The sequence below is a fragment of the Bos mutus genome, chromosome 11 (assembly GCF_027580195.1).
Source record: "Bos mutus isolate GX-2022 chromosome 11, NWIPB_WYAK_1.1, whole genome shotgun sequence".
NCBI lineage: Eukaryota > Metazoa > Chordata > Mammalia > Artiodactyla > Bovidae > Bos > Bos mutus.
Genome location: NC_091627.1, coordinates 2283433 through 2305757, shown reverse-complemented (window position 1 = coordinate 2305757; position 22325 = coordinate 2283433). Strand labels below are relative to the sequence as shown.

Here is a 22325-nt window from a genome sequence, read left to right as displayed (position 1 = left end):
CTCTCAAGCAGATGAGACATTCAGGTGAAACCCACCTGCTCTGCCAGGTGAGCTGAGACACAGGCAGGTTAGGAGAGGAAAAGCATTTTTTTATTTTTTATTTTTCACCAAAAAAAATTGCTCTTGGCCAAGCTCCATGGAGAGCGGGACCTTATTTCAAGCCACTGTGGTCAAAGTGTCGAGTGCTAACCACTGGATTGCCGCAGAATTCCCTTGGACAGGAAAGGCTTTGGAGTAAGGCACACCCAGGGGAACAGGAAGCCTAGGCCCACTGCCGGCTCTCTGTGCAACCTTGGACCAGCTACTTGCCCTCTCTGACTCTCAGTTCTCTACCCCTGGAACATGGAGGCAGAAGTAACCCCTTTATGGACCTGTACGCACTGCTGTACTTTAAACGGTTGACCGACAAGGACCTATTTTACAGCCCAGGAACTGCTCAGTCTTATGCAGCAGCCCGGACAGAAGGGGGCTTTCGGGGAGATGGTTACGTGCATATGTCTGGCTGAGTCCCTTCGCTGTTCACCTGGAACTGTTGTAACACTATTAGTCGGCTACACCTACGCCAGTACAAAATAAAAAGTTTTTCAAAGAAAAAACCCCTTATTGCGTTGTCCTGAAGGCTGGCTGCAAGAAGGGGCCTGTCTGCACTTCTTAGGCCCCAACACTGGCCGCGGCTATTCCTTACTTCTGCTCAGCCTCATCCTCTCAGCCAGGCCAGTTAATGCCACCCAAGAAAAGTAACTTCTGATGCCTCCTTAAGGCCTCAGAGCCCCAGAATATTTCAGCATCTTGTTTCCTTCCAGACAAACAGGAAGTTCAGTTCAGTTCAGCCGCTCAGTCGTGTCCGACTCTTGGCGATCCCATGAATCACAGCACGCCAGGCATTCCTGTCCATCATCAACTCCCGGAGTTAACTCATACTCACGTCCATCGAGTCAGTGATGCCATCCAGCCATCTCATCCTCTGTCGTCCCCTTCTCCTCCTGCCCCCAATCCCTCCCAGCATCAGAGTCTTTTCCAATGAGTCAACTCTTCCCATGAGGTGGCCAAAGTACTGGAGTTTCAGCTTCAGCATCATTCCTTCCAAAGAAATCCCAGGGCTGATCTCCTTCAGAATGGACTGGTTGGATCTCCTTGCAGTCCAAGGGACTCTCAAGAGTCTTCTCCAACACCACAGCTCAAAAGCATCAATTCTTTGGCACTCAGCCTTCTTCACAGTCCAATTCTCACATCCATACATGACCACTGGAAAAACCATAGCCTTGACTAGACGGACATTTGTTGGCAAAGTAATGTCTCTGCTTTTCAACATGCTATCTAGGTTAGTCATAACTTTCCTTCCAAGGAGTAAGCGTCTTTTAATTTCATGGCTGCAGTCACCATCTGCAGTGATTTTGGAGCCCCCCAAAATAAAGTCTGACACTGTTTCCATTGTTTCCCCATCTATTTCCCATGAAGTGATGGGACCGGATGCCATGATCTTCGTTTTCTGAATGTTGAGCTTTAAGCCCACTTTTTCACTCTCCACTTTCACTTTCATCAAGAGGCTTTTTAGTTCCTCTTCACTTTCTGCTATAAGGGTCGTGTCATCTGCATATCTGAGGTTATTGATATTTCTAACGGCAATCTTGATTCCAGCTTGTGTTTCTTCCAGTCCAGCATTTCTCATGATGTACTCTGCATAGAAGTTAAATAAGCAGGGTGACAATATACAGCCTTGACGTACTCCTTTTCCTATTTGGAACCACTCTGTTGTTCCATGTCCAGTTCTAACTGTTGCTTCCTGACCTGGATACAGATTTCTCAAGAGGCAGGTCAGGTGGTCTGGTATTCCCATCTCTTTCACAATTTTCCACAGTTTCTTGTGATCCACACAGTCCAAGGCTTTGGCATAGTCAATAAAGCAGAAATAGATGCTTTTCTGGAACTCTCTTGCTTTTCCATGATCCAGCGGATGTCGGCAATTTGATCTCTGGTTCCTCTGCCTTTTCTAAAACCAGCTTGAACATCAGGAAGTTCACGGTTCACATATTGCTGAAGCCTGGCTTGGAGAATTTTGAGCATGACTTTACTAGCTTGTGAGATCAGTGCAATTGTGGGGTGGTTTGAGCATTCTTTGGCATTGCCTTTCTTTGGGATTGGAATGAAAACTGACCTTTTCCAGTCTTGTGGCCACTGCTGAGTTTTCCAGATTTGCTGGCATATTGAGTGCAGCACTTTCACAGCATTATCTTTCAGGATTTGGAATAGCTCCTGGAATTCCATCACCTCCACTAGCTTTGTTCATAGTGATGCTTTCTAAGGCCCACTTGACTTCACATTCCAGGATGTCTGGCTCTAGGTGAGTGATCACACCATCGTGATTATCTGGGTCATGAAGATCTTTTTTGTACAGTTCTTCTGTGTATTCTTGTCATCTCTTCCTAATATCTTCTGCTTCTGTTAGGTCCATACCATTTCTGTCCTTTATCGAGCCCATCTTTGCATGAAATGTTCCCTTGGTATCTCTAATTTTCTTGAAGAGATCTCTAGTCTTTCCCATTCTGTTGTTTTCCTCTATTTCTTTGCATTGATCGCTGAGGAAGGCTTTCTTATCTCTTCTTGCTATTCTTTGGAACTCTGCATTCAGATGTTTGTATCTTTCCTTTTCTCCTTTGCTTTTCGCTTCTCTTCTTTTCACAGCTATTTGTAAGGCCTCCCCAGACAGCCATTTTGCTTTTTTGCATTTCTTTTCCATGGGGATGGTCTTGATCCCTGTCTCCTGTACGATGTCACAAACCTCCGTCCATAGTTCATCAGGCACTCTATCTATCAGATCTAGGCCCTTAAATCTATTTCTCACTTCCACTGTATAATCATAAGCGATTTGATTTAGGTCTACCTGAATGGTCTAGTGGTTTTCTCTACTTTCTTCAATTTAAGTCTGAATTTAGCAATAAGGAGTTCATGATCTGAGCCACAGTCAGCTCCTGGTCTTGTTTTGGTTGACTGTATAGAGCTTCTCCATCTTTGGCTGCAAAGAATACAATCAATCTGATTTTGGTGTGGACCATCTGGTGATGTCCATGTATAGAGTCTTCTCTTCTGTTGTTGGAAGAGGGTGTTTGCTATGACCAGTGCATTTTCTTGGCAAAACTCTATTAGCCTTTGCCCTGCTTCATTCTGTATTCCAAGGCTAAATTTGCCTGTTACGCCAGGTGTTTCTTGACTTCCTACTTTTGCATTCCAGTCCCCTATAATGAAAAGGACATCTTTTTTGGGTGTTAGTTCTAAAAGGTCTTGTAGGTCTTCACAGAAACATTCAACTTCAGCTTCTTCAGCGTTACTGGTTGGGGCATAGACTTGGATTACTGTGATACTGAATGGTTTGCCTTGGAAACTAACAGAGATCATTATGTTGTTTTTGAGATTGCATCCAAGTAGTGCATTTTGGACTCTTTTGTTGACCATGATGGCTACTCCATTTCTTCTGAGGGATTCCTGCCAGCAGTAGTAGATATAATGGTCATCTGAGTTAAACTCACCCATTCCAGTCCATTTCAGTCGCTGATTCCTAGAATGTCGACGTTCACTCTTGCCATCTTGTTTGACCACTTCCAATTTGCCTTGATTCATGGACCTGACATTCCAGGTTCCTATATTGCTCAGTAAAAGAAGATAGAGGAGTAGTTTCAAAACGTTTAGTCTCAAAAAAAAATAAAACCCATCGTGTGTGTGTGACTTTCTCGTAAGTCCTCTTCTCCATGCCTCTGTGGGTGCCAGGTGTACACCCCTTTCATCTCCTTCGTCTGTCCCCCGCAACCGAGATGAAGCAAGAATGTCAAAGGCAGAAGAACTACCCTGCTGTCCACAAAACGCCTCCTGCTTCTGCTCCAGCATCCCTGTTGGGGGCCGCAAATCCCCTTGAGAATGAGGCTGCAAATCCAATTAATTTCTGCCGCAGCCAAACAAAGCCAGGCTGCAGCCAGGCGGGGGCAGAGAGAACGGGGCCGACAGCCCGCCAGGGAAGACGTGGGCCATGCACCCTGGCCGCTGAGGCCAGCCCCGGGAGGGGACAGGAAGGTAGCGGGCAGGGGACGCCTTGCGGATCCTCTGGCCTCAACCCCTCTCCCCTGCCCCACGTGCTCACTACCTCCAGCCTCTGAAGCCAGTCCCCTGACTACCGCATTCACCCAGGTCCCAGTAGCCTGTAAGACTCAATCCAAGCTGTACCCCGGGTGGGCAAACCTGACGCTGTCTCAGCCTGGGTCCACTTCTGCCTAGCACAGCGCCTGACACTATAGTGACACGGATGGATAGATGGATAAACGGGTGAATGAAAAGACGGATGGATGGACAGATGGATGCATGGGTGGATGTCTAGAACAAGTGGGTGGGAGGGGGTGGCAGTGTGGGTTGATGGACAGATGAGTGAGGTGAGTGAGCAGAGGGTAAGGGCGGAAGGATGGGTGGGTGGGCAGAAGGGCAGATGTCAGACATCATCGAGCTGGGGTTCTCCAGTCAGGGCTATGGTTTTCCAGTGGTCATGTATGGATGTGAGAGTTGGACCATAAAGAAGGCTGAGCGCTGAAGAATGGATGATTTGAACCATGGTGTTGGAGAAGACTCATGAGAGTCCCTTGGACTGCAAGGAGATCCAACCAGCCCATCCTAAAGGAGATCAGTCCTGAATATTCACTGGAAGGGCCAATGCTGAAGCTGAAACTCCAATACTTTGGCCACCTGATGCAAAATAAGGACTCACTGGAAAACAGCCTGATGCTGGGAGGGATTGGGGGCAGGAGGAGAAGGGGGCAACAGAGGATGAGATGGCTGGATGGCATCACCGACTCTATGGACACGAGTTTGAGTAAACTCCAGGAGTTGGTGATGGACAGGGAGGCCTGGCGTGCTGCGGTCCATGGGATGACAAAGAGTTGGACACGACTGAGCGACTGAACTGAACTGATTCTCATGCTGCCCTTCCCCCCAGAAAACAGCAAATGGCAGCCCTGAACTAGAGGCAAGGGAGCATCTCCAAGAAGCGCTTCTGAGAAGCCGGGCAGAGCTGCCCCAGTCAGCCCTGAGCTGTGACTTTTCAGCGCTGACCCTGACTCCACACCCGGGGAAACATCTGCACAGAGGGGGTTTCTGAGGCCACATTCCAACCGGAACTTCAAACCTGCGAGGGGCTGGAGCAGGGGTGACCCTGGGGTCACTTGCAAGAAGGCCTGGCTCCATCCTTCTGTCTCAGAGCCCCCAACCACCCCCTCCTCAGCTTGACCAGCCAGCCAGACGTTCACAGCATATTCACTTGTTCTTGAAAAGGAGGGGATGAGAATCGGGTGTGGCAGAAGGACACAGACGTGACCGGGGGCCGGACACACAGTGGTCATCCAGGTCGGCGGGGACGGGGCTGGGTCCTCAGGTGCCGTCAGACCCTCCCTAAGGGCGCATTTCCTGGTGCCCGGCTCCTGGGCTGCCGAGTCGCTCACTCGCACCCCTGAGGGAATTAAGGGGACACTGAGCCAGAAGCAGACAACCCCTCCAGGCCCACGCGTCGGGCAGCGTCGAGTCCACCCAGCACCCCGCCCTCCTGGGGGAATAAGAGGCTTGGGCCACTGCTTCAGGGTCCCCCAAATTATACCTCCCACCCTGAGGCCAACATTCACAACCTCGGCTGTGGCCAGCCTGGCCGTGTGTGGGCAGCCCCACTGCCGGATGCTGACGGATCGCCCGCTGGAGGGATAAGGTCCCAAAACAGAGAGCCCTCAGGAAGGTGGGGCACAGGGTCCCCGTTCCGGGCACGCCACCCCCTCCAGCCTTCATCCATTGGGCCTGCTCTGAGTCAGGCTTGGGGGCCCCCCTGTCCCTGCCTCAGGGAGAAGGTGCAGCGTGACCGTGGCTCCAAGACCAGTAAACCAGGCTCTGGTCCTTGCCCTCGGGACTTCCCTGAGAATCTGCTGGAAAACCGGGGCCTCTGGGAAGTGACCCCTGTGCGGCTGTGTCTGCAGCTGCATGTGGAGGGATGTGCGGCCAGGGCCGGGGGGAGGACCCGCTGCTCCGGGGTCCTGGCCTGAAGGCAGCGAACACAGGCGCATGCCAGCTGGGACCCCGGGGCCCGCGGGGCATGGACGCAGAAGACCTGTGCGGCTGGGACCCTGGGGCCCCACGGGGTGTGGACGCGGGAGACCTGTGCGGCTGGGACCCCAGGACCCCACGGGGTGTGGACGCGGGAGACCTGTGCGGCTGGGACCCCGGGGGCCTGCGGGGTGTGGACGCTGAAGACCCTGTGTGGCGGGCAGCAGGGCTGGGTAACAGGATGACAAATGACCCAGGAGCCAACGAGAGGCCCTCCGAGCCCAGAGGCGCCCTTGCTGTGTGACCCTGAGCAGGGCTCTCTCCCTCTCTGAGCCTCAGTTTTCCCAGCTGTAAAATGGGGTGGTCGTCACTGTCAAGATTAAATGAGGCAACACGCAGAAGCCTCTCAGCCCCGGCCCTCGTGCCCAGTGAGTGACCCGAGTACGATGCCTGGGTCACCTTCCTTCCCCTTCCAGGGCCTCATCCCAGTCCAAGTCCAGGGCCCCAGACTCAGGAAGACCCCCACATCCTAGGCTTCTGTTACAACTGGAAAGCGCGCCTCGCACGGGAGCCTCCAACCCTGTCCCAGGCCCCCGGGGTCAGCACCACCACGGGGGTCTTCCATTGCCCCCGCCGGGCTCTGGAGGAAGACGGCCACCTCGACAGACCAACGTCCATATTCAGGAGGTGAGGCTATGCTTCAGGGTGGCGCTGGGCTCTGACCGTCAGCGCCGTCTGGAGAACCTAGCACACGGGGTTTGTTTTTCCACTTTTCAGGTGAAAGTGATCCGGGCTAAGACGGCTCTTCCCCCGGGCCCTGTGATTAGCACGTGCAGGGAGGAACGTGGAGATGCGACTCGAAGAAAAGTGGTCCCTGCAAGGTGACCTCCAAGGTCAGCACTCACTGCAGCATCACAGAACCGCACTGTCCGCAGACGCCCCTGGTCCTCCCGGGCCGGCCGGGGCCCCGGCTTCTCAGCTCCCGGCCTGAGGCCTGGGGGTGCCCGGGTGTCCTGCAGGGGGTGACCACTGCTCAGCTTGCCCCCGGACGAGGGAGTCTCTGAGGATGCGGGAATTCCAGGGCTAAACCCGGGACGAGCCGGCCGCCCAGTCCTGCCCGTGTGGACAGCGGTGCCTCTGTTTCTGGCGCTGGCACCACCTCGGAGCCCTCGAGCTCACCCCACAGCCCAAGCAGGTGGCGGGGGAGCAGAGGGCTGGGGGAGGGAACACGCGGCCACAGGGCAGCAGGCCACACCTGCCATGGCAGCCGTTCGCCAGGGAAACGGCAGCCAGACAGACTTTAGAGGCACATCAAACTGCAGCCTGAAGGCCCCGACAGGCCCGTTTAATTATTCAGAGTCACCTGGATGCCGCCTGCTAATTGGCTGGGAGGCCTTGAAGCACTGGGATTCTTATTAAAAACAGCTCTCCGGCTAAACAGCCCGCTGTCCAAACAAGCACAAAATCCGGCTTCTCCCCCCCGCCAGCCGGGCACCCACACCGATGGGCCCTGGCACCAGGGCTGCAGGGGGGCCTCCCCACCCACACCCACTGCCAAGGCCGCCCGGGGCTCCCAGGCTGGGGGCCACGAAGAACTGGAAGCGGGAGGAGGAGGGAGCGAGGGAGGCTTCGGTGGTGAGCTGACCCAGGGACCAGAGCCTACCCTGCGTTCAGAGTCCAGCCTCACATCAGACAGACGGGGGCTGGAATCAGCCGCACCTTAAGCTTCCTGGCCCGAGTTTGCCCAGGGACCTCAGTGAACATGCCTGTAAAATGGGGGTGCACCGCCTGCCTCTCACACAGAGACACGCGGTGTGGACGTGCCCCGACAGGGCCTGGCACCCGAGGAGGAGGAAGCAGGGGTGATGGTGCGTGTGGTCAAGATTCAGGGGCCGGAGGAGGCAGGCCACACGGAGTGGGGCAGAGCCGCTCATGCCCTGCACACTCGGGGGCACGGAGCTCAGGGTGGCTGGGCCAAGCCAGGAGGAGCCGAAGGGCCAGTGGGGCAGGACCAGGGCAGGGCAGTGGGACACAGTGATCGATGGGCGGCCCAGGGGTCACGACCAGGACCTTAAGCCAAAGTGACCTCAGCGAAGGCAGGTCCAGCAAAGATGTGAGTTGGGGAGGAGGTGCAGCCGGCTCCAGGCGACCGGCGGAGACCCGAGGGGCCCTCCGGAGCCCAGTCAGGCTGTTCTGGCCCTTGTTTCCAGAACCCTAGCGAGGCAGAGGAGAAGGCTGACCTCGGGGCAGGATGGCAGTTTCCCACATCCCACTGTCCGGGGCCAGGGGTGGGGAGGGGCCTGGGGCTGCTGCTGAGAAGGAGGACATAGTTTCTCAGCAGCCGCGAGGCTGAACAGAGGTCTAACTTTCCAGCCCGCTTCTCGGAACAGCAGCCTCTCGCAGCAGAAAGGCCAGTGGGTCTGAGGGCCATCTCCCCCTGCAAGCAGAGCCCAGCCCCTGCAGCCACTTGGCTGTTTTCCTTTCATGACCTCTTGACTTCTTCCAAGGGGATATCTGCTTGGCCTAGGCAGGAAATCCCAGGGACCTGCCAGGTCCCCCCTGGATGGAATGCTCTGGAAACGTCCATCAGGGAACGGGAGGCCACACAGCCAGCAGGGGAGCGTTCCCAGAGCCACATCCCACATGGCCCGCCCCCAGACAGCCTGTCCTCCCAGCCTGCGGCCCAAGGCCTCGGGCAGCTCTGTTCTTACCGGCAGAATCTGCACAGAAAGCTCTCACACTGGTCACTCGGGGACCAGAGCCCCCTCGGCTGGGGGACGGCGCCCAGGCACAGCCTCGCTGGGCAGGGAGAGGTGGTGGGGTTCAGAGACAGGAGCTGGGGCTCAGTGATGGATGGAACAGGCCCAGCTCCGAGGAGGAAGCAGTCCAGGCCAGCAGTCCTACCCAAGACCTCAGAGCCCCCCACCCTGCCCACCGCTCCCCACACAACCTTCCTCCCCACCCTACCCCTCTCGACCGCACAGGGACACCCAGCACGCCCCCTCCCCACCTCCCTACAGTATCTGCCTGGGCCTCCGCCGCCCAGACCCGTCCACCCTGGCTCTGCTCACTTCTCCTGGTCAGCCGCTTCAAATGCCCCCTCCTCGGGAAGGGGCACAGACCTCTGCCTGTGAGGGCCTCCATCCCTGCCCTGCTTGCCCACCTGCAGGACTGGTCCCCTGGAGCCCAGCCTTGAGAGTGTGGCACACAGTAGGTGCACATGCCCAGGCCACTCTGGGCTCCCGTGGGAACAAGGGCAGGACCGCTGCCCACCTCACCCTGGGCAAGGGCCCTGGGGGTCCAGCCTGGCCACTTGGGAGCACAGAGCTGGACTGTAGCCCTTCTGCATGGCGCCAGCGCTGGGTCTGGAGGCGGCCCCGGGGAAGGGAGGACTGGGCTCGGGCCAGCCGTCCAGCCCTGCGGTTGGCTGCTCACCTTGGAGTCAGCAGGGCCGAGGGCTGGGCCAAGCCTCAGGGCCGGGCTCCAGGCCTCGGCTTTCATCGGAATCACCAGGGCCTCAGGGCTGCGCTCCTGGACACTACCCCATCCAAACGCCACGCCCAGACCGCTGCTCAGACTTCTGAGCCGGAGAGACACATGGGGCCTGTGAGTGCCCAACAGCAGTGCCCCCAGCCTCCCGCGGCCACCAACCCCGCCCGGGGCAGGGCCGACGGCAGGCCGGCGCCGAGAGCAGCCCGCATCATGACATGGAGGCCAGACCTCCAGGACTAGGCTGGGGACAGGCCGGCCCCAGTCTCCCTGCCGGTGACCTCACAGCGAAAATGGAGCCCCATCTCTCCCCAGAGTCAGCAGTGAGGCCTGAGGCTGGTCCCCAGCCCCTGGAGGCCAGCTCTGCTGGGAACTGAAGCCGGAAGGGCTTGGAGACACGCCTGCCCCAGGCCCCAGAACCCTGACCCCCAGCCGACTCCTGCGGGAGGAAGGGAGGGTGGGGTGCCAGTTTTACCCCAACAGGAAGAGACCCTGGGCCAGAGAGGCCCTCTCGAGGCCTCAGTCTCCTCTCAAAGTGGGGCTGATCCTGATCCTCGGGGTCCAGGTGAGCACTGAGTGAGATGAGCCCTGGGGAGGGCTTGGCCCCATGCATGTTGCTGCCGCCAGGATGGCAGGGGCCGGGGGCAGGAAGAGGGGCAGCTCCAGAAAAGCCACAGTGCAGCGAAGCAAGGAACTGCATGCTGTGCTGACCGCGCAACAGCCGTGAGACCAGGGACTCCCAGGAGTCAGCCCACAGCTCGCGTCTCTGCCTTAAAGGTCTGACACTGCAGAGACTGAACAAAACTACGCCCGAAATACAGTAAAACTAAGAGCCTCTTGATGAAGGTGAAAGAGGAGAGTGAAAAAGCTGGCTTAAAACTCAACATTCAAAAAACGAAGATTGTGGCATCCGGGCCCATCACTTCATGGCAAATAGATGGGGAACAGTGGAAACAGTGGCAGACTTTATTTTCTTGGGCTCCAAAATCACTGCAGATGCTGACATGAAATTAAAAAACACTTGCTCCTTGAAAGAAAAGCTATTACAAACCTAGACAGCATATTAAAAAGCAGAGGTCTGTCCAGTCAAAGCTATGGGTTTTCCAGTGGTCATGAATGGATGTGAGAGTTGGACCATAGAGAAAGCTGAGCACCAAAGAACTGATGCTTTCGAACTGTGGTGTTGGAGAAGACTCTTGAGAGTCCCTTGGACTGCAAGGAGATCCAACCAGTTGAGTTCAGTCGCTCAGTCGTGTCTGACTCTTCCCGACCCCATGAATCACAGCACGCCAGGCCTCCCTGTCCATCACCAACTCCTGGAGTTTACTCACACTCACGTCCATCGAGTCCGTGTTGCCATCCAGCCATCTCATCCTCTGTCATCCCCTTCTCCTCCTGCCCCCAATCCCTCCCAGCATCAGAGTCTTTTCCAATGAGTCAACTCTTCCCATGAGGTGGCCAAAGTACTGGAGTTTCAGCTTCAGCATCATTCCCTCCAAAGAAATCCCAGGGCTGATGTCCTTTAGAATGGACTGGTTGGATCTCCTTGCAGTCCAAGGGACTCTCAAGAGTCTTCTCCAGCACCACAGTTCAAAAGCATCAATTCTTCGGCGCTCACCCTTCTTCACAGTCCAACTCTCACATCCATACCTGACCACAGGAAAAACCATAGCCTTGACTAGACGGACCTTTGTTGGCAAAGGAATGTCTCTGCTTTTGAATATGCTATCTAGGTTGGTCATAACTTTCCTTCCAAGGAGTAAGCGTCTTTTAATTTCATGGCTGCAGTCACCATCTGCAGTGATTTTGGAGCCCCCAAAAATAAAGTCTGACACTGTTTCCACTATTTCCCCATCTATTTCCCATGAAATGATGGGACCGGATGCCATGATCTTTGTTTTCTAAATGTTGAGCTTTAAGCCAACTTTTTCACTCTCCTCTTTCACTTTCATCAAGAGGCTTTTTAGTTCCTCTTCACTTTCTGCCATAAGGGTGGTGTCATCTGCATATCTGAGGTTATTGATATTTTTCCCGGCAATCTTGATTCCAGCTTGTGTTTCTTCCAGTCCAGCGTTTCTCATGACGTACTCTGCATAGAAGTTAAATAAGCAGGGTGACAATATACAGCCTTGATGTACTCCTTTTCCTATTTGGAACCAGTCTGTTGTTCCATGTCCAGTTCTAACTGTTGCTTCCTGACCTGCATACAGATTTCTCAAGAGGCAGGTCAGGTGGTCTGGTATTCCCATCTCTTTCACAATTTTCCATAGTTTCTTGTGATCCACACAGTCCAAGACTTTGGCATAGTCAATAAAGCAGAAATAGATGTTTTTCTGGAACTCTCTTGCTTTTTCCATGATCCAGCGGATGTTGGCAATTTGATCTCTGGTTCCTCTGCCTTTTCTAAAACCAGCTTGAACATCAGGAAGTTCACGGTTCATGTATTGCTAAAGCCTGGTTTGGAGAATTTTGAGCATTACTTTACTAGCGTGTGAGATGAGTGCAATTGTGCGGTGGTTTGAGCATTCTTTGGCATTGCCCTTCTTTGGGATTGGAATGAAAACTGACCTTTTACAGTCCTGTGGCCACTGCTGAGTTTTCCAGATTTGCTGGCATATTGAGTGCAGCACTTTCACAGCATCATCTTTCAGGATTTGAAGTAGCTCAACTGGAATTCCATCACCTCCACTAGCTTTGTTCGTAGTGATGCTTTCTAAGGCCCAATGGACTTCACATTCCAGGATGTCTGGCTCTAGGTCAGTGATCACACCATCGTGCTTATCTTGGTCGTGAAGATCTTTTTTGTACAGTTCTTCTGTGTATTCTTGTCACCTCTTCCTAATATCTTCTGCTTCTGTTAGGTCCATACCATTTCTGTCCTTTATCGAACCCATCTTTGCATGAAATGTCCCCTTGGTATCTCTAATCTTCTTGAAGAGATCTCTAGTCTTTCCCATTCTATTGTTTTCCTCTAATTCTTTGCATTGATCACTGAGGAAGGCTTTCTTGTCTCTTCTTGCTATTCTTTGGAACTCTGCATTCAGATGCTTATATCTTTCCTTTTCTCTTTTGCTTTTCGCTTCTCTTCTTTTCACAGCTAGTTGTAAGGCCTTCCCAGACAGCCATTTTGCTTTTTTGCATTTCTTTTCCATGGGAATGGTCTTGATCCCTGTCTCCTGTACAATGTCACGAACTTCAGTCCATAGTTCATCAGGCACTCTGTCTATCAGATCTAGGCCCTTATATCTATTTCTCACTTCCACTGTATAATCATTAGGAATTTGATTTAGGTCATACCTGAATGGTCTAGTGGTTTTCTCTACTTTCTTCAATTTCAGTCTGAATTTGGCAATAAGGAGTTCATGATCTGAGCCACAGTCAGCTCCTGGTCTTGTTTTTGCTGACTGTATAGAGCTTCTCCATCTTTGGCTGTGAAAAATATAATCAATCTGATTTCGGTGTGGACCATCTGGTGATGTCCATGTATAGAGTCTTGTGTTGTTGGAAGAGGGTGTTTGCTATGACCAGTGCATTTTGTTGGCAAAACTATTAGCCTTTGCCCTGCTTCATTCCGTATTCCAAGGCCAAATTTGCCTGTTACTCCAGGTGTTTCTTGACTTCCTACTTTTGCATTCCAGTCTCCTATAATGAAAAGGACATCTTTTTTGGGTGTTAGTTCTAAAAGGGCTTGTAGGTCTTCATAGAACCGTTCAACTTCCGCTTCTTCAGTTACTGGTTGGGGCATAGACTTGGATTACTGTGATATTGAATGGTTTGTCTTGGAAACAAACAGAGATCATTCTGTCGTTTTTGAGATTGCATCCAAAAACTGCATTATGGACTCTTTTGTTGACCATGATGGCTACTCCATTTCTTCTGAGGGATTCCTGCCCACAGTAGTAGATATAATGGTCATCTGAGTTAAATTCACCCATTCCAGTCCATTTCAGTTCGCTGATTCCTAGAATGTCGATGTTCACTCTTGCCATCTCCTGTTTGACCACTTCCAATTTGCCTTGATTCATGGACCTGACATTCCAGGTTCCTATGCAATATTGCTCTTTACGGCATCGGACCTTGCTTCTATCACCAGTCACATCCACAGCTGGGTATTCTTTTTGCTTTGGCTCCATCCCTTCATTCTTTCTGAGTTATTTCTCCACTGATCTCCAGTAGCATATTGGGCACCTCTTGTCCTGGGGAGTTCCTCTTTCAGCATTCTATCATTTTCCCTTTTCATACTGTTCATGGGGTTCTCAAGGCAAGAATACTGAAGTGGTTTGCCATTCCCTTCTCCAGTGAACCACATTCTGTCAGATCTCTCCACCATGACCCGCCCGTCTTGGGTTGCCCCACGGGCATGGCTTAGTTTCATTGAGTTAGACAAGGCTGTGGTTCTAGTGTGATTATCTCCTCCCGGCCTCCGCCCCTGACCTCGGACTTGGGCAGCTCTTCTCGGCCGTTCCTGCGCCGTCGCAGCCTGGCACTCTCAGCCGCTGCCCCTGACCTCAGACGTGGGGTAACTCCTCTTGGCTGCCCTCTTCGGGCATGGGGTCCTCCCAGCTTCTGTCCCTGACCTCGGACATGGGGTAGCTCCTCTCGGCCGCACTCAGTGCGCCGGTTGCAGCTGCCTAGGAGATCCAACCAGTCCGTCTTAAAGGGAATCAACCCTGAATATTCATTGGAAGGACTGATGCTGAAGCTGAAGCTCCAGTACTTTGGCCATGTGATGCAAAGAGCTGATTCATTTGGAAAGACTCTGATGCTGGGAAGGATTGAAGGCAGGAGGAGAAGGGGATGACAGAGGATGAGATGGTAGGATGGCATCACTGACTCAATGGACATGAGTTTGTGCAAACTCTGGGAGTTGGTGATGGACAGGGAGGCCTGGAGTGCGGCAGTCCATGGGGTCACAAAGAGTCAGACACGACTGAGCGACTGAACAACAACAGGTTTACAAGACCCAGGAGATGGAAGACGGGCAGTGGAGGGCAGTGGCTTCCTCCTGCCAGGACCACGGGGGCAGGATGGAGGAGAGCAGCAGGTGGTCACAGGCGTCCTTGCACTCCGCGAGCCAGAAGGGTCTAGCTTGGGTGCCAAATATCAAGCTTGTGAGAATTAAAAACAATTTAAAGGTAAATGAACAAATCCATAAAAATAAAAGCAGGCAGAATGACAACCAACAGGGCATAAACAAGGAATGCCAAGAGAAGCCAGGTGGTTACTTTCAAGAGTCCTCTCTCTCCTATCAAAACACTCCTACAAGTTGCCTGAAAATGCGTGGTATGTGGTGGTGGGCACCCCGGACCCAAGCATGGAGCTGGAGGTGAGGGAGATGGGCAGGCGGCAGGCAGGCCTGGGCCACACAGGCTCACGTGCCAGAGGCTGGACAGGGTGGCGGGCCCTCGGAGGGAGCCTGGCGGGGCTGCATGTCGGTTCCCTCCGCCTCTCCCTCAGCACCTGACCTCAGGCCAGCCCTTCAGCCTCTCAGCCTCAGTCTCCCCATCTCTGAAATGGGACACAGCAGCGCCCACTTAGCAGTGTCGCAGTGACATCCCGGCTTCACTGACGGGGCAGAGGCTGCAGGAGCCCGTGGGAGACCTGCTGGGTCTCCTTCCCCGGGCACAACTGCCGCTCTGCTCCAGCAGGATGCCATCCGTCAGCCTGGCTCTGGGGCAAGCGGCACAGAGGGGAGCACCGCCCACCCACACATTCCCCGCGGCAACTCAGCGAGCCTCAGGGGCTGTTTGCTGGCACTGACCATGCTGGCCCATGCTGACCACAGCAGCAGCTGGCGCAGAGGAGGGACTGGACAGAAGAGCCCCACGGTGAGGACAACCCAGCGCCCCAAGACGGGGCTGTCCCTCTATTACCAAAGCCCCTCTTCAGATGTAGCTTCCCTGGTGGCTCAGCTGGCAAAGAATCTGCCTGCAGTGTGGGAGACCTGGGTTTGATCCCTGGGTTGGGAAGATCGCCTGGAGAAGGGAAAGGCCACCCACTCCAGTGTTCTGGCCTGGAGAACTCCGTGGACTGTAGAGCCCCTGGGGCTGCAGAGTCGGACACGCCTGAGCGACTTGCACTCTCACTCTTCCGATGATGAGATGGGTGGGCCTCAGACTTGTCCGGGCGCCGCCTTCGCACTCTGTAACTGGAGGTACCCAAAGCCCCGAAGAACCTTTTGCCGATGATGCTGCGTCTCTGATTGGTTGGCCTGGGCAGCCTCCCTGCCGTGGCGGAGACTCGGGGTGTTCCCTCCCACCGGCCACAGCTGGGAGCAGAGAGCAAGACTGGCCTGGCCCCAGAGCTGGGCGGGGCTCACATCCCCCACACCACCGGCCACACTGGGGACGTCCATTCTGTTCCAGGGCATTTTTCAATACCCTCAACGTGCCTTCCGCACATGGATAAATCCCAGTGCAAAGCATGACACGATCTCCTTCCCTGTCTCTGAAAACAAGCCCATAGCGTCACACAGCTGCCTGATAAATGTTTCATGGAGGCGCTTGCCGAGAAGGCAGCCTTTGATTGTTTTCCTTGTTAGACAGTGAGGTGATCTTTGCTCCCTCGAGGGGAGGACAGGCCTGGGGGTGGGGGGAGCTGGGGCTCCAGGGCACGTGGACATTTTTACAGCCCCACCACTGAACGCTGTCGGGGACATGAAACCCACCAGTGAGGACGCCCCTGTCCACCTACAGCCCCTGATAACCAAGAGGCAGGTCCCTGAACCCCAAGCTCCCTGCTAGCCACTGGCCTCCGCCTCGGCCTTCAGGCCTTGACCTGCAGGGGCTGTGCGAGGACCAGGTCAGGGGTGGGGTGGGATGTGGCCAGACTTTAGGAGGGGCAGATTTGCACCCCCACACAGAGGGGACCCGCCTATCTCAGAGCTCAATCCTTGGCAAAACCCACACCCTGGGCTTGAAACAACAGGAATTCATTCTCCGGGGGCTGGGAGGCTAAAAATCCTAGATCAAGATGCAGGCAGGGCCAGCGAGGTTTTAGAGGAGGAGCCCACCAGACTCGCTCAGCTTCTGGTGGTCCAGACAGTGCTAGGCTTCACAGCATCAGGCTAGTCTCTGCCTCATCTCCCCGTCCCTGCCCCGTCCCCCTCCCTCCCCTGTCCCCCGTCCCACCCCATCCCTGCGGCACCCCCACCCGGTCCCCATGATCCCTGACCCCTGAGGGGGTGAGACAGGCCAGACAGGCCTGCCCTTGCCCGCTCCCTCGCGAGGGGGCCCAACCTCACAACGTGCAGCCCCTCTGAGGCACAAGGCGCCCCCCCCCCCACCCAGTGGCAGCCGGTCACCAGCCTCAGATGCCACTTCAGCCCTGAGAGCCTTGAAACAAAACTGACCAGGCCTGACGGCCCCTCCTCCCCCGCCCTCACCTCACCTCCTCCAAGGCCTTCCAGACAGGAGTGCCTTCCCTTCCACTCCTCCCTTCTAGAACCTTCTATGGATCTCCCCCCAACCCAGGAAGGATGGGGAACCCTTCAGGCACCACTGCCCCAGCAGGTGGGATCCTCCATTCGGGTGTGACATGCTTGGGAATGACATTCGGGGCAATGGGGAGGGAAGCGGGGTGACTGCAAACACCAAGCCACAGCCACACACCTCAAAGGGATGAAATGTATGTTCTGCGAATTTTACTGCAATTCAGTAAAAAGCCAGAGAGCGGGAGGCTGGGCCAGGTTAGGACCAAGGAGTCAAAGACAGAGGCTTGTCCCGGCTTGCAGGAGCGCTCGGGTCCCCTGAGGACCCAGAGCCGAGCCCACCACGCGGGCCACACAGGGGTGGGTGCAGAGGCCCATGCCCGGGGCCCCACGACGGCCCCGCACTGGATCCTCAGGCCCACGCCCACCTGCCTCCCCAGCACTAGGGCCGCTCTCACAAAAGCGCCTCAAACAGCTTGGGTTTACTACCTTGCGGATCCAGATGTCAGGAGTCTACAGTGGGTCTCACGGACTCAGATCAAGGGGTCGGCAGGGCCGGCTCCTTCCAGGGGCGCCAGGGGAGAACCTGACCTTTTCACAGCTTCTAAGATGACCCGCATTTCCCTGGCCTGTGGCCACACCCCTCCAACCTCCTTCCTCTGACTCTGACCCTCCTGTCTCCTCCTTACGTCTACAGGTGAAATTCCATCTATAAAACCTCACCTGCAGAGAAGCTTTTCCCAGTCTAGACACAGGGTCTAGGGGCTAGGAGGAGGGTACATCTTTTGGGGGGTCACCTTTCAGCTGGCAGCCCGCGGGTGCTCACAGGGTGTCCGGGGCAGCACGAATCACTCTGCACAGGGCACAGGCTCACAGCAACCTTGGGTGGCAGGGGGACGCTTCCCCGCCCACAGAAGAAGAGCCAGAGGGTCCAAGAATATCCCTGCCTAAGACCACTCAGCAAGCAGGCGGCTGAGAGATGAGACCTCCAAGGGCTGAGGGCGCCCTGGTCTCACCGTTCAATTTCAGGCCCAGAGAGGGTCCGCCCTTTGCCATCTCCTCCTTCCCAGGCATTCAGAGCCGTGATGACCCCCTGACAGGACATCCTTCAATCTGGAGGGCCAGCTCCAGCTGTGACAAGGACCCCCATCCCCACACACTGGGCTGAATGACCCCCATGGACTTCCCCACCATCACTGCTGGTCTCCCAGCCGGCACCGGGGTGCGGTGCTTAGATTAAGTCTCCTATTTATCACAACTGGGGCTTCTGTGGAAGATCAGCACACAGAGCAAGGGTGGTGAAAATGGTCATTTTTTAAAGGAGCGCGTTGGGCTCCTCTCCAGCCACCAGAGAAGCGCGGGAGAGATTCGTTAGGGCTGTGGGCTTGGTCTGCGGGTTTTCAAAACAGAGGAGTCTAGCTAGAGGAACCCCTCTTGCTAATTACCGACACCATGAAATACTCTCAAGCGAACAGTGCAGTCAGGGTTCTGCGTGAGTGTGGCTCCAGGCTGTCACATCGCCTGTGAAACCCTCAGCCTGTGCGGAGCTGCTCAAACTCGTCCGCTTGGGAGCGGCCGGAGCCCACCTCCCAGGCCCAGGGAGGGTGAGCTGTGGGGCGTGCCGGAGGGCCTGTCCCCGGGTGCTGCGAAGGGAAAGGATCCCGGGAAAGTTCTGGACTGGGGCTCAGACAGGGAGGGAGAAACACGGGTGAGACGGAGCCAGCGGCACATTCAGTGATCAGGGCGAGGGGGAGACGCAGGCGAGCCGGGCAGCACTTCCCGCAAAGGCGCTGCTCCGGTCAGCAGGTCCCGTCCCCGCCTCTGGTCCGCAAACACCTTCCCGGCCCCCTCACTTCCTCCCCCACGTGCAATAAAGGGTTAATGCAGCCGCCCTAGGCTGCCCACACCCTGTGTGTCCACAGAAGCTCTGGCCTGGCTCCCGAAAGGGACCTCTGAGCCCCTGGGACATCCTGCTGATTAAAGCATCTCTGCCTACCTGGGCGGGGTGGGGGAAGCGCCCAGGCCAGGCCAGAGGGTCTGTGAAATGATGGGGTTTATGGGGGACCACAAGCCCACAGTATCAGCTGGACCTCTCCAGGGGCTGGAAGCTAAGGTCACCCCCACAGGCCAGTCAGCTGTGTCTACACGACTCACACCCAATGAGAACCAGGGCACCAAAGCTCAGGGGCCCTCCCTGGCTGGCAACTCCCATCTGTGACGTCACACATCATCCTGGGGGAGTTCAGCGCTGTCCGTGCAAGTCCTCGGGGCGAGGAGGCCCAGAAGTCTGTGCCTCGTCTCTCCTGGGCTCCAGTCTATGCGCCTTTTCCACCTGCTGACCTGGACCTGCCTCCTTTCGCTGTAATCGACCAGAACCCTGAGGACAGCGGCTTAGCTGAGTCCTGTGAGTCATCAGGCCCAAAGGGGCCCTGACAGGCCCTGTGACGTCATTACAGCAAACTGGGATACGTACTGAGCCCTCCTGCGGGCCAACGCCGACCTCGGGGTTCAGCCTCACCTGAATGAACCCTGAGACATCCCCTGGGTTTACTCCACTCCCACCAGCTCCGCGAGGAGCTGCCCACATGAGGCGCATAGCCCACCAGACTGGAGCCGGCTCTCAGCCGCTCCGCAAGCTAGACCGTCGCTCTCTGCTCACTGTCGCCCTAGGGGCTGGGGTCTTCATTCCCCATCCAGGCGGCCACTGTGCCCACATGCTGCCCGGAAGAGAGAGGGAAGAAGGTGCATTTCCAAATCCACGGGCCAGCCTCGGAGAGCTGGCCGCCACCCAGCGCAGGAGCGGCCAGGGAGGCACCTGTGTCGTGGGGCAGGGGCCCTGGGACTGCGGGGTCGGAGGGGTCAGGGGAGATGGGGACATGGAGCTGAGAAGGCCAGGGCGCCGCCCGGCCCCCCAGGGACCTCCACACTGATCAGAGGTCACCTGTTCGCTCTCAGGCCCCTCACCACTTTCTAAGCCGCCAGCAGACTCCCTGGCCAGCTGTCAGCCCCAGGGAAACTGAGGCTCCGGGAGCCAACAGACAGGGCAGTCGTGGCCTCGGCCACGGGCCTCTTGCCCTCCAGTGCAGGGCATGGGGAGCCTGACACTGTGCTCAGCCCACCACGGGACCTCGTCCACCCCAGGAGCACCCCTGGACTCCCCGACACCAGGCCCCCGACCAGGAGGATGTTTATGAGATGGGGAGAAAAGATCACACTCTCGAGTTATGTGCCAAAGCAGATAAAATGACTTCTGTGGCACGAACTCCATTCCTGCCTACACACATGCGCAGACACAGACACAGGTGGAGGACATGCCGGAACGGGGCGGCGGCACCTGGAACGCAGCCTGTCATCCGGCTAGTGGGGCAAAGAACAGACGACCATTTCTGGGAAAAAACCAACAAGAAAACACACGAACTGTCTGTGTATCCAGCAATGACTCACTTTTTAAAACTAAACATTTTTAAACAGTCCCAGGTACAGACAAAAGCTACACTGAAAACCAGCCCACGCAGCTGGGGGCCTCACAGGCAGAGCGGTGTTCTAGAACGTGGGCCAGGAGGTGGTACAGGGGTTTCATCCTAACGTTATGCTTTACACCCTAAACGTGTTACAAATATTCTCGAACACGTGTTTAATAGCAGTGCAACATTTTTAAACAGCCTGTCCCTCATCTGACATTTAAAAAAATCCTCAATTCAGTGAAACTTCTGAGTCTTTGAAGAACCCAACAGGAAAAGAGGTTCTGGGGGGGTTCCCCAATATTTGCCTCTATTCCCATGACTCTCTGGACCTGGGCAAACAGCTGTACCAAGGGGCCCGTTGCAGTGGGCATCCTGGTTTTGGGACCCCCAGTCTACGAGCGTGCAGGGACCCCCATGACAACACCAGCGGGGAGCCCTCCAGAGTTGAACCACTCTCAGAAGGTCACCTGTACCCGCCCAGGTGAGACCCCCAGTCCCTGTATCCTCAGAAGGAGTCATCTCTGCCTTCTGAAACCTCTCTCTCCCACCCCGCTGGCCCATGACCCAGAGACACTGGGGGAGGCAGGTCCCAGGCTTGAACCCCACTGGGTGTGGAAGCTGGTCTCCCTGACCCCGATCTGAGGGTCAGAATCTGCAACGACCAGGTCTCACCGGGGGCTGCCCTCCCCTGTCCCCTGTGGCCGGTATGCCCCCATCCCCACAGATGCCTCTGCCCCCTCAGTCCCAGGGTCCCCCACCCCCCAACATCCATGTGTCAGAGATCAGACCCCAGCGCCATGGAATTCTCTGCAAATCCAAGCAGGATTAAAGCCAAGGTTGGGGAGATTCCTGCCGGGGTGGGGCCACAGCTGCAGGCAGGCCCCCTGGCTCAGCCCCATCTCCACACACAAACACCGCTACTTCATTGGAGGCAAAACCCAGGTCTGACGTGTGGAGAGGGCATTTAGGTAGGCGATGATCTGTGAAAGGATTAATTTGCTGATCTTATTACCTAAATCGAAAGAGATTTTGCAGCCATCAGTAACAGGCGTGCAAGATGTCCCGGGTGTGAGCTAAAGTCTCGTTCCTCCTCCCCGCCCCTTCCAGCTGCCGCCAACAGGCAACCAGACAACACGCTGAAAATTCATGAGAAAGACCCGGGCCGAGGGTATCTGTTCAAGACTCCAGGATCTGTGACAGGGCACACGGGAGGTGGACGAAGACGAAGAGGTAGGCGCCCTGCCGCGCTCCGCGAAGCTCACCTGATGCCTTTGTTCTGAGCCAAGCTGTGCAGGGAGAGTCTTGACACGGCGGAGATGACCTGCGAGGGGGAGACGAGAATACGCGTCTGTAATTTCATGAGAAAGCCGGAAGTTGTCACAGTACAGTAACGAAGTGTTTTGTAGATGTTGAGAACGGTTACTAAAGCACTTCTCATTTCAGGGGAAAAAAATAACAAAAAAGCAGAGCAAAAGATTTTTTTAGGCAAGACACCTGCTCTACATTTGTTGTGCAGGGCGCGTCGTTTCGGGGCACTAATATTTGCTGAGGGCCACGTGCACCCGGCGCCCGCCCCGGAGCCCAGGCCTGGGCTCACAGCCCCCGCCATCTCCTGCCCATCGGCCACTCGCTGAGTCCCGCTCTCCTCTCCCCCAGGAGACGGTCTGCCCCATCGGGGCCACCGCAGGTGTGCACACACATCACGACCACACAGGGCTCCCCCCAGGCTCCTGCTCTGGAAGGCACCACGTGATTTAATAATAACTCCTGTCATGGTGGGTGCTGACCCATTTCACAGGTGGGGAGATAGAGACCCAGAGACGTCAAGTGACTTGCCCAAAGTCACACAGCAGCCCGGAGCGCAGCACAGGTGCACACATCCC

At 55.7% G+C, this 22325-nt stretch overlaps 1 protein-coding gene across 5 annotated transcripts in view; it reads right to left on the bottom strand.

Annotated features, from left to right (window-relative positions):
• VAV2 (vav guanine nucleotide exchange factor 2) overlaps positions 1-22325 on the bottom strand; it is a 187295-nt gene that overhangs the window by 64332 nt on the left and 100638 nt on the right. For all 5 annotated transcript variants that reach the window (XM_070378687.1, XM_070378684.1, XM_070378688.1 and 2 more), the window contains one exon: positions 21705-21763. In XM_070378687.1, the coding sequence (XP_070234788.1) occupies positions 21705-21763 (59 nt within the window). The remainder of the gene's footprint in view (positions 1-21704; positions 21764-22325) is intronic.